The sequence below is a fragment of the Castanea sativa genome, chromosome 8 (assembly GCF_040712315.1).
Source record: "Castanea sativa cultivar Marrone di Chiusa Pesio chromosome 8, ASM4071231v1".
Taxonomy (NCBI): domain Eukaryota; kingdom Viridiplantae; phylum Streptophyta; class Magnoliopsida; order Fagales; family Fagaceae; genus Castanea; species Castanea sativa.
This window is the reverse complement of record NC_134020.1, coordinates 19,451,235-19,462,727: the sequence shown is the minus strand read 5'-3', so window position 1 is coordinate 19,462,727 and position 11,493 is coordinate 19,451,235. Positions and strand designations below refer to the sequence as shown.

The window sequence follows — 11,493 nt, the reverse complement described above, 5'->3', positions numbered from 1 at the left end:
CTCGTCCTGGAATTCCTTCGTCGAGTATGCCTGATAATTCCAAGTGTAGCATACTCGTCCACGAAGCTTTATGTGGACGAGTCCTCTCGGGGTAGGCCGCACGCATCCCCTGGACGAAGGATGTAGCTTCGCTATCATCCTCTGGACGGCCTTGTCCGTTACCCTTGTCCTGAGGATAACTCCTGGACGGCTGCCGAGGTGACGACCGTCCAGGGACGGTCTGAGCGTTTTCATCCCACATCAGTTGCCCCTCGTCCAGGAGTTATGCAACGCATCGACAGATTTCAAAACGTGCTACGTGTCGCACATCCATAGGGGGTTAGTCAACTAGTTTACTTCTTCGAGGCATGCACCACGTGTCGCCTTCTAATTGGTTCCGTCGTTGCGGTTATCGAGATTTTTCTGCCTATAAATAGTGGTTTCCCTCCCATGCCCCTTTCACTTTTTCAAATTTTCTGCTTTGACACTCTCGTCCGTCGCTTCGTCTAAGAATATCCTCAGCGTCCTTAGTTTCCCTCGTCTAGTTCCAGGTAATCTCTCTACACTTATTCTAGCTTTCCGTTTTAAGTATTAGGACGTTGTCAATGGCCTCCTGCTCGTCTAGCGACAGTGTGGTCAAGGCCATAGACGAGTATCATGACGACTCTAGTTGTGATACTTCCAGTAATGCCAGCAGTAGTAGTAGTGGTCACACAACTGAGGAATACACATCTGGTGTTCCTGGGATTCCTGCAGAAGCCTTTCAGGAGTGTATTAGGACGAGGACAGCCTTTGGGGCTGACACCTCGACGAGCTCCCCGCCGTCCTCCCCTTTGGATGAACGGGAAACCGTATATAGTTGTGCTCTAGAGGTTCCTTCTAGGACGGACGAGAGAAAGTTAGATTCCCTTAGGAGTTGGTTTCAAATTCCTGATGATCTAAACCCTAGGTTAGCTGTTCGAGGTGAATGGTGTTGCCAGCCTCGTTTTGGGATAGGTGTCTATGAAGCTTATCTATTAGGGGGGCTTAGACTTCCCTTGAATTCCTTTGCTAGGGAATTGCTCACTAGGCTGGGCTTAGGAGTGTGTCAGCTTAACCCCAACGCATGGAGACTAATTGTCTCCATGCAAGTCTTATGGATGGAGGTGTTTGACGGGGACCGTCCTATCACCGTGGACGAGTTCCTGTACTGCTATAAACCCTCCGAGATAAATCAATCTCGAGGCCTCCATCAGTTCACAGCCAGGAGCAATGACTGTAGACTGATTAAGTCTTTGCCCTCGTCTGACAGAAACTGGAAGACGAAATTTTTCTTCGTCTCTGGTTTCTGGGCGGGGCATCCTGTTGAGATTGGTAGAGACTCGTTTTCTCCTTATACTGGAGACATAGGGAACCTTCGTCCAGAAGGTATGTTATGCTCTTCTTTTTTGCTTCTTTTTTATTGTACTTTTTCTTTGGACGATGGTCTAACCTTAACTTCCTTCTTCCCTTTCCAGCCGTTGGACAACCTTCTTTGAGCAAGTTCCACCGTGATCGTGTCCACAGGGCCCGTCTACATTCTGAACGAGACTTTCACTCGTTAGTGACCCTTAAGCGTCTACACAAGTGGGGACTCGGCCCTGAACCGTCCGTCGACGCCTTAGCACACGAGCTAACTACCTGTAGACGTGAGTGTTCCTCTTTAAGATATGTCTTTTCCATTTTTGTTATTATTATTTATTTGTATGTATGTGTTCGCACTTTTTCATTTTATTTTTTTTTTTAATTTTTTTTTTCAGGAATGGCAACCATGAAGGGAAACAAGGGGAAGGAAGTGATCGACGAGGCAGCGAGATTTGAACCTCAGCCCCAAATTTCGTCCCCGCTCTCCGGAGAAAAAGGAAAAGCTTGTCCAAGCATGTGGACTTGGCTAGCTTGCCAAGTCGTCGGGGGAAGAAGGCTAAGTCTGGGTCGTCCAGGCCTGAAACTGCTAGGCCTGAACTTCCTTCCCAGCCGCCCGTCCTGGTCGTTGATGTTGACTCGTCCACGCCCCTTAGTGCCACTCCGTCCAAGTCTCCTGCTCCTGACTCGTCCCAGCTTCCTCAAGGGATTTCTACTAACTTATTGGAGAACGAGGATCTGGCTTGGGAGCGATTCCAAGAGGCTGTGAAAGGCGAGGACGTAGCTGCATGCTACAACATGTCCTTGAAAGAGTTCGAGCACTCTGGCGTCCACGATCTCTTCAAGGTGACCATCTTTGCCTCGTCTTGATTTGTCCATGTTTGCCCAATATTATTTCTATCATCTGAACTTCCTATTCTTCTATGTAGGCAATGTCCAAGTTCATAGCTGCGTCCAGGCAGGCCACAAAGATGGATAGGACGAGGATCCTTCTAGAGAAAAGGATAGAAGAGATCAAAAACGACTGTAGGACGTGGGCAGAGGTGGCGAACAAGGCCAAGGACGAGTCTGAGGAGTTCAAGGCTTTGGTGGGGGAGCTGAAGTCCGACACTGCCAAGAAGGACGAGCGTCTTGAATTTCTTCAAAAGGAGAACGACGAGTTGAGTCTACTTCTGAAGAAAGCTAAAGACGAGGCAGTGGAGGAATTCAAAGCGTCCAAAGAGTTCACTGACCTGATGGATACAAACTACGCAGCAGAGTTTGAGGACTTTAGAATGGACACTATGGACAACTTTCCTGAAGTTGACTTTAGCACCATTAAACTCAACCTTGCTGCTGCTACAAGTTCCCTCGTCCACACAGGCTCAGACGATGTCAACATCGAGGACGACGCTTCCACCAAACCAGCTCAGGACGACCCCAACATTGATGCCCCTTCCTCTTGAAGAAATTGTTATTGTTGTTTAGCTTTCTTCTTTTCTCCTTTCTCTCTTTTTATTTTTATTTTTTTATTTGAGATGTATTTAAGAATTTGAAATGTATTCAAGTACAATTACCTCGTCTAGAGTGTTCTGGACGAATTTATGCACAATGCCTTTTAATACTTATTTTATAAGGGTTTTTGGACGGTTGCCGTCTACCCTCTTTAGGCCAAAGAATGTCTTCTTTATTTGTTATATATTGTGTGGACGAGCTTATATGTTATTATTTATGCAATTGTCTTTCAAACAACGCTCTAAGTGTTGGATGATCGTCTATCTTTTTATGGACGACCCACTTAAGACGATGATGATGACTGCATTACTTTTGCTTGTCCTTTAGGCCATTATTACTCGACTTCTCGCGAGAAGTCCATAATGTTTATGTTTTCTCGTCTTGACGAGTGATCGTCTTTGGAATGCTATACCTTAATGCTTACTCTTCCTTCTTAGACGAGTGGGACTTGGCCTTTTTCCTTTTGCTTTATACTTATTTGAAGGAAAGTCTTAGACGAGCATTTTTTTTTCAAGGAAAGCTTTGGACGAGTGTGCCTTAGCTTATTTCTCTTTGCTTTATCCTTATTTAAAGGAAAGCTTTGGACGAGTGTGCCTTAGCTTACTTCTCTTTGCTTTATCCTTATTTAAAGGAAAGCTTTGGACGAGTGTTTCTGCGTCCGAGGTTTTCAATTCGTCTTAGGCTTTTGTCCCTCCTGTGGGTATTTATGGAAACTAAATCTATGCATCAAATATATAAGAAATTCAAACCATATTATTACATGAACATTGTTCACAAACGTGGCACATGCCTATAAGCTAGTGCCTTATTAAGATACTTAAGTACATAGCCTCGTCTTTTGTAAGCTAGTCTGTAAGTAGTGCCAAAGTTTAAGAACTAATGCACTTTTATTCGTAACACACCATAATAGTAGTAAAAACACAGCAGTAAATATAAGCAAACACACAAATCATAGCTGTAACTTTGCAACTGACTTCCCTCGTCCCTGCTTATCACTGATAGTACCTCCTCAGATGTTCCACGTTCCAGGGATGCTCTAACTTCCGCCCGTCCAGGGCTTCCAAGTAGTAAGACCCTTGCCTCTTGCAATTGATTACCCTGTAGGGTCCTTCCCAATTGGGTCCCAGTTTTTCATGAGCTGGATTCCTAGTCGCCAGGGAGACCCTTTTGAGAACAAGGTCCCCCACACCAAACCGTCTGGGTTTTACCATGGCATCATGCTGTTTGGCCATAAGATTTTTGTACCTTGTCGCTCTTTGCTCCGCATTCATTCTTACCTCGTCAACAAGATCGAGGTCAAGCCGAAGTTGTTCCCCATTGTCTTTCTCCCGGTACTCCATCACTCGATGACTTGCCATATGAACCTCCGCTGGTATGACAACTTCACTTCCATAGGCTAGTTTAAAAGGGGTCTCTCCTGTCGGAGTTCGTGCAGTCGTCCTATAGGCCCAAAGAACACCTGGTAGCTCGTCTGGCCATATCCCTTTTGCCCCCGCGAGCCGAGTCTTGATGATTTTCAGCAGGGATCGGTTCGCTACTTCTGCTTGTCCATTTGCCTATGGATGGAAGGGTGAGGAATAGTGATTCTTGATCCCGAAATGATTGCAAAAATTCCTGAAGGGTGCATTGTCAAAGGCGACCGGGGCTGCCGGCTGAAAACCCTCCGATGGTAAAGTTAGTTTTTCTCGCTATGTTTTTGGAGTTCCAACTTTTCTGGAGTAAAATTCACATACCTTTGCCTTGTCTGAATCAGTCTTTATATAGTGCCTTCATGAACGGTTATCGAAATTGGGACCTCTCCTGGATTCAAGGAGGATTAAACGTAACTGCCATAACCGTTTAGGAGTTACACTTCTACTTCACAACGGATACATGACGGTTATGCGTGGGATAAGGGATTGTCACATTATATTCGGAGATTCTTCTAAGTATGATATCCTCGTCCTGGAATTCCTTCGTCGAGTGTGCCTGATAATTCCAAGTGTAGCATACTCGTCCACGAAACTTTATGTGGACGAGTCCTCTAGGGGCAGGCCGCGCGCATCCCCTGGACGAAGGATGTAGCTTCGCTATCATCCTCTAGACGGCCTTGTCCGTTACCCTCGTCCTGAGGATAACTCCTGGACGGCTGCCGAGGTGACGACCGTCCAAGGACGGTCTGAGCATTTTCATCCCACATAAAAAAGAAAGGCCCAAAGACTCACCAAAAAGATTGAAAAGTAAGAAAGGTCCAAAGAAAGAAGTGCAAGGAAAAACAATCTACAGCAAAACGTAGATTTACAGCAGAATACAGATCTGTCGTAGAATACAGTTTTTCAACAGAATGACTTTGATAGATCAAGACAAATTGGGCCCAAGACCCTTTTGATCTAGTTAACATTATTTGGCCCCATAAAGGCCCAAATCCTTTTGTATAAAAGGATAGGTGTGAAAACTAATATGAAGAAGCACGATGAAAAGAAACAAGGAACAACAAGAAGTGTCAGCAGCAAAAATTGCGTGAAGGAAAGAAAAGCCAAACTAAAGCAAATGACAAACATAGCAGGAAACATATGAAGAAATAAGACAGAGACATGCAGCAGAACAAAACAAAGCTAATCTGCTACATGTTCATGCATGAATGCCATAGGTGCTGAGATGCAGTAAGGTAAGTGAAGTAAATCGTGCATTAGTATGAACACGCATTTTAATGATGTAATGTGTTTGTTTGATGTTTGATTTCATGCCTAAAAGTTTGGAATACATGTGAGATCTATGTTTGTTTGCTTAATGCCTATGTTTTTGCCTTGGGTTAATGATTATATGCTTTTGCCTTAGATGTAATATGATATGCATGATTAGATGTATGCTAGGTTGATTTGAGATGCCATGATAGGTGAATGTTAGGAGATACCATGATAGATGTATGTTAGGTCTTTTTGGGATGATTGATGCCATGTTGTATACGTAGATGTATGCTAGTGTGTATGTGAGTTAGAATGCAATATTGAGTGTGTCTTTAATGGGGTTAAGACATGAGACACAATGAGGGGAAAGGTTCGCCTACTTCTGTCCGAATTCATGCTGCAACTAAAGAGCGCTCTCGGACCATGGACTTTCAAGAGAGCCCACGTCAACGACTTCTCTGAATCAGGAGATGCGAGATCTTGGGAAGATCATGACTGGCTAGAATGGATCTCGGCGGTAGGGGCAACTCAAGTCACCCTAGCTGGCTTCATGCTGGAACGCGACATGGATCCTTCTTCCAACAACGATAAATACCTCGTGCTAACTCAAGATGAAGAAGAAGAAGGAGATGATGGGGTGATTAGCTATTGGAGTGAAGATGACGGCGACTGGTTTTTCAAAGAGGCGGGAATAGATTTCCCCAATAAGGGTGAGGTTCTGTATGACATAACTGAGGCTATATGCACATGGGGGCCTTTGTAAGATGAGGACTGGTCTGCTGAGTTGATGATTCTATTTAAAGAGGAAAATGAGAAGAAGAGCGACGAGCCCTAAAGAAGAAAGGAGACGATATTCATTGTGCTCATTGTGGGGCAATTTAATAATTGGACTTGGGCTGGGTTTTCTAAAAATGTGGGAACGAAAGTTTGTAATGCAAGTCCCAATGTACTTTTTAACATTTTTAATAAGATGAATTCTGATTTGGCTTATTTTTATGTGTCCCATAATATTGAAATTCTCACTTAAATGACTCTAATGAATTTGAAAATGAAATTAATAAACAATTGGAAAAGAAAATCAAACCTATAGAACCAACATTTGAAACTCTTAATTTGGGCAATGATGAAAATCCACGCTTAATTAAAATTGGCCCAATCCTAAATGAAAAAGAAAGAAAAGATCTCAAGGAGTTGCCCACAGAATTTCAAGAAGTGTTTGCATGGTCCTTTGAAGATATGCCCGGTATTGATCCCAAGATAGCTCAACACCACATTGATACTCATACTCACATGGTACCCGTCAAGCAAAAGTTGAGACGTATGAGAAGATCTTTTCTCAAGAGGATGTTATATATATAGTTCTTAGACCATTGCAAAAACTAAGTGGTGACACAAGTGAATGTGTCGAGGAAACGAAATATTGCCTTGAAAGAATTTGCCAATTGAACATGGGATTTGGCATTAGGCACATGTTACTAAAGGGTCACCTCGATTATAGAGGGAGGGTCCCTCCTCTTTGACACGAGATTTGATACGGGGAATAATAGCCTAGATTGAAGGAGCCACTCACATCCTGTGGGCTGTGAGTGGAGGGATCCACTGACACACGAGAGATTCTCTCATTATGACTACCCCACTCAAAGAAGGGTAGAAATAGAGAGAGGAGTATTGGAAAAAGGGGTTGGAACAAAAATTGGGAGAGTGATACTCGAGAGTAAGGCAAGAACACAGTTTTGGGGACAGAAGTCTTGCTCGGACATTCAAGGGGAGCTCGATTATTTGAAACCCTTCTCGGTTGAGCTTAGTTTGATGTAGCTTAATAGAAAAGCGAGACGGAGGGTGGTTTACTCAAGGAAAAATCATTTCAGAGATCTCCCATTGTGAGCTAAAACCAACTTAAAATACAAATAAATTGGAAGCCTGAGCCAAATTAGCTTAGGGTTTTTGGGAAATAGTTGCCATAGTCTTAATTTAATTTTTTTACCCAAAAAAAAAACAGGTCAGGTCATGGGTTAGCCGGGTTGGGTCAGATTGATCTACAAAAAATGGTCAAGTCATGGGTCAACCTATTTTTTCTTCAAGTAAAAAATTTCCAATTCAAGTTGGATAATTTTGGGTTGAGTCAGCAAATTTTGAACTATTTTGTCAACTTTTGATTGAATGGTAAAAAGTAAAAAACTCAAAATAAACAAATAAAAACTCAAAATTGAGTTCAGTGGAGCCGATTCAAGCTGAATCTAATAAGTCATAAAATAAGTATAATTTTCAACAAGCTATACGTGAATATTCTGATCGGCTCAGCTCAGTTCAGCTTCCACTATAAGCGTAAACCTCACGCTTTATTTTTAACACAATACTATTTTACACACACAAAACACTCCGTCTCTCTCTCCCACTATAAAACCCCTCATTTCCCGTTGCAGCAGCCCAATTCCCCAATCTCTCTTTAGCTTTATTGTGAATCCTCGCTGTTTTTGAATCATTCTCTACAACATCAAATCGAGAAACCAAACCAAACCAAAGGCTATGGCAAGCACCGAACCCGAGCACGAGCACAGAGAAGAAGAGGAAGCCCCAGCCAACGAGGACGAGGACACCGGAGCTCAGGTTGCTCCGATCGTTAAGCTCGAGGAGATCGCCGTCACCACTGGTGAAGAGGATGAGACTTCCATTCTCGATCTGTACGTTTCTCTTTCCTCTCTCTCTTCCTAGGATTTTCCATTCTGTTTCATCGCGATCTGATTGAATCTAGGGTTTTTTTTTTTTTTTTTTTGATTTTGCAGCAAAGCTAAACTTTACCGATTCGATAAAGATGGGAACCAATGGAAAGAGAGAGGCGCTGGTTCTGTCAAGTTTCTCAAGCACAAAGAGTCCGGCAAGGTTCGCCTCGTTATGAGACAATCTAAAACCCTTAAGATCTGCGCCAACCATCTCTGTATGATACTTTCTTTCTTTCTTTCTTTTTTGGTATTGTATTTTCTTTTATTTTTGTTGTTTTGGAATCTGATCTGTGTGAAATTTTTTGCAGTGCTACCGACTATGACGGTGCAGGAACACGCCGGCAACGAGAAATCGTCTGTGTGGCACGCTACCGATTTTGCCGATGGCGAATTGAAGGACGAGCTCTTCTGCATTAGATTTGCTTCCATTGAGAGTGAGTGTTCTTCTGATTTGGAAGTGATTTCCTCTTCGATTTGTTAATTTACTCCTAGTGTTTTTGAATTTAATTATTAAATCTAGAATTCTAGATGAACTTTCAGATGCTACATTTATTAATTTTGGGCAGTGTGGGTTATTTAATCTGGATTATATATCTGCTAGATGAATTTTCACATGGATTATAATATCTGTTGCCATAATCTTGAAAATCAGTAAGAAGTTAGGGATTATGAACTTAATTTCCCAAATTTTAACTTAAAAATCTAAAAAGAAAGGCTGTCAATTTGTTATCAACTTCTAGAGCTTTTATTTTATTCAAGCCTGAATAACTACCTTTTGTTTTTACAATAATATAACATATATTTATTAAGTCTGCCATCGAGTTGTGCACTTATAATTGTTGGGTTTAGAAAGTTGTGTTGTTAAATAATGCTGGTGAAGTGGCAAAAGCGAGTTTGGAGGGCAATATTATTGGCTAAACATGACCAAATACGGACTGAATCATGTAAAGCTATGCTAGTGATTAGTGAAACGAGATTCTCATTGTAAATCAAGTAAGTAAAGTCCCACTTTATTGGGGAATTCATTAAGCATGTGAGTATATGAAGAAATAAGAGACAATGAAACCCAATGAATTCATTGAATTCACTTAAATGTTGTGCATTTGTACAGGAATGAATCCTGCTTGCTATTATAATTACAGAATATCAATTGGAAATGCCTATTGAAGCTAATGAGCTTTAGCTCAACTGGCACTTCTTCCCCTTGTAAGGTCTAGGGTAAGGTATTGGCCTCAAGAACCATTAAGTGCTTGTGTAAATTAGCAGTCAAAAAAAGAAAAAAAGGAAACTCCTAATGACTCTAGAAATTTGAAATGCTTAGCATCCTTGAAAAAAATGGAGCTCCTAATGATCTTCTTTTTTGTTATTATAGGTTGCATATTAATGATACCTCTTGGACTTAAGGGGGAATGATGTTGAGTTCGATTCTCTATTGAATTGACAAAACAGAGGTCATTTTTCTTTAGATTCCTAGGGCTACTAGCTTCCAGGAAGTGTTATTAAATGTGTCTTGAGGATTGATTATGAAATATGGCGTGTTTTACTTATGTTCACTTTGTTGTTGATAGAAAATTGCTTAACTGGTATACTCTGAGGTTCACTTGATGTATTGTATTATAATGTCCTGCAACATTCTCATATTAAATTTATTGTGTTAAAAAGGGTTACTTTAAAGTTGCTCTACTCTATTTTGATTTGATTTTATGTAGTCTGATTGTTGATGTCCTTTGCTATTGTACCAAAAGTAAAGTATGTATCTGTTTTGAAGTAATTATTCTCTTATAGAGATTATTAATATTTTGTTTCCTTATCAGATAACAAAACCTTCATGGAGACGTTTCAAGAAGTAGCTGAATCTCAAAAGAACAAAGAGGAAAACAAAGATGCATCTGCAACTGCTGAGATTCTCGAGAAGTTGACTGTTGAAGAAAAGAAAATTGAGGAAAAAGAAGAGGTGCCTGTTGGATCAGAGAAGGAAACTAAGAGTGATGCTGAAAAAACAGAGAAGAAAGATGAGGAGCCTGCTTCTTCAGCTTAAAGAGGATGTGTTTCTAATATGGAATATCCCTGGAAATATGATGAGGTTGGTGGCTGGGTTTTTCCATCCATGTCCTTGTATTTTTCGCAGCTGAAATTCATTGGATTGTGTTCTATGGGTTGGATGGTGTGGGTTTATGCGTTGGTTGTTGGAGTCTTTTTCAACATTTGGTCGAACTCCGGTTCCTATTCCTTATTTTGAGGGTTGTGTTTTTTTTTTTTTGCAGTTTGGGTATTGTCAGAGTTTATCTAGGGTTTTTTTTCTACACTATTTATTTACTTGGTGTAAGCTGCAGGGCATTAAGCTCATGAGGTGCTGCAAGAAAGAGTATTTAGTTTTATAAACATACAGTTTTTGTTGGGATATAATTTCTTTATTTGTGCAGAGTCTGGAATTGTTATCTATTTAAGTTATGAACCAAAGGTAAAAGGTTGCATCTTATTCTTAATTGATTACCTGAAAATTTAGTTTAACTGCTTGCATTGTATGCTACAATTTAGTTTTGATCTGATTTCTATTGATTGGGTATGGTTACCTTCATTGGTACCATGGTGAAATGGAATGTTACCTTGTCCAAAGTTAACCCCATGTATATGTTAGATTTTTCCACTCATCTTCCTCTGCTTCAAACATTCCCTCCCATGGTTAGAAATGTGAATGATTTAATTTAATATGTTGCAAAAAATTTCCTGTCATTAGACTTGTTGTTTGCAGTGGCTTTTGTTTTGATTTTTTTAAACTGTAATGGGGGTTTCATACTAGCTTCCTCGATTGCGACATGGTGTCTAACCTGCTTGGTTAGTAGTGAAATAAAAGGAATGATTATGGCAGACGTATGGCCCCCGAATTTTTATAGTACTGATTTTCTTCCTAACATCTAGTCTGTGAATTATTCAAGGTTAAATTGTATATTGGGGCTTTGACATTTGTTTTAAAATCGTTCTTAAAACTTTAAAATGCTTCAACAAGGTCCTTATCAAACTGAGGTCACTTTGATGATGATGATGATGATATTGCATGAAATTTATTTGCTATTTCACTATTTTCCTTTTATACCCATCTATCAGATTAAAATTAGGATTTTTATCTAAAATAATTTTGGAAGTATAAGAATTAAAGTGAAACATTTTAAAGTAGGATGATGATTTTAAACGTGGTAGAAGGTTGATCATTGATGTAGTTGAGTCCTTACCCCAACTCCAATTAGACATATACA

At 40.7% G+C, this 11,493-nt stretch overlaps 1 protein-coding gene across 1 annotated transcript; it reads left to right on the top strand.

Moving 5' to 3' along the window:
- The first annotated feature begins 7,866 nt into the window (after positions 1-7,866).
- LOC142608404 (ran-binding protein 1 homolog a-like) lies at positions 7,867-10,750 on the top strand. The gene is made up of 4 exons (XM_075780178.1): positions 7,867-8,200; positions 8,303-8,454; positions 8,548-8,673; positions 10,054-10,750. Exons 1-4 carry the CDS (start codon positions 8,046-8,048, stop codon positions 10,275-10,277), a joined length of 657 nt encoding a protein of 218 aa, XP_075636293.1. The 5' UTR covers positions 7,867-8,045; the 3' UTR covers positions 10,278-10,750.
- The last annotated feature ends 743 nt before the right edge of the window (positions 10,751-11,493 follow it).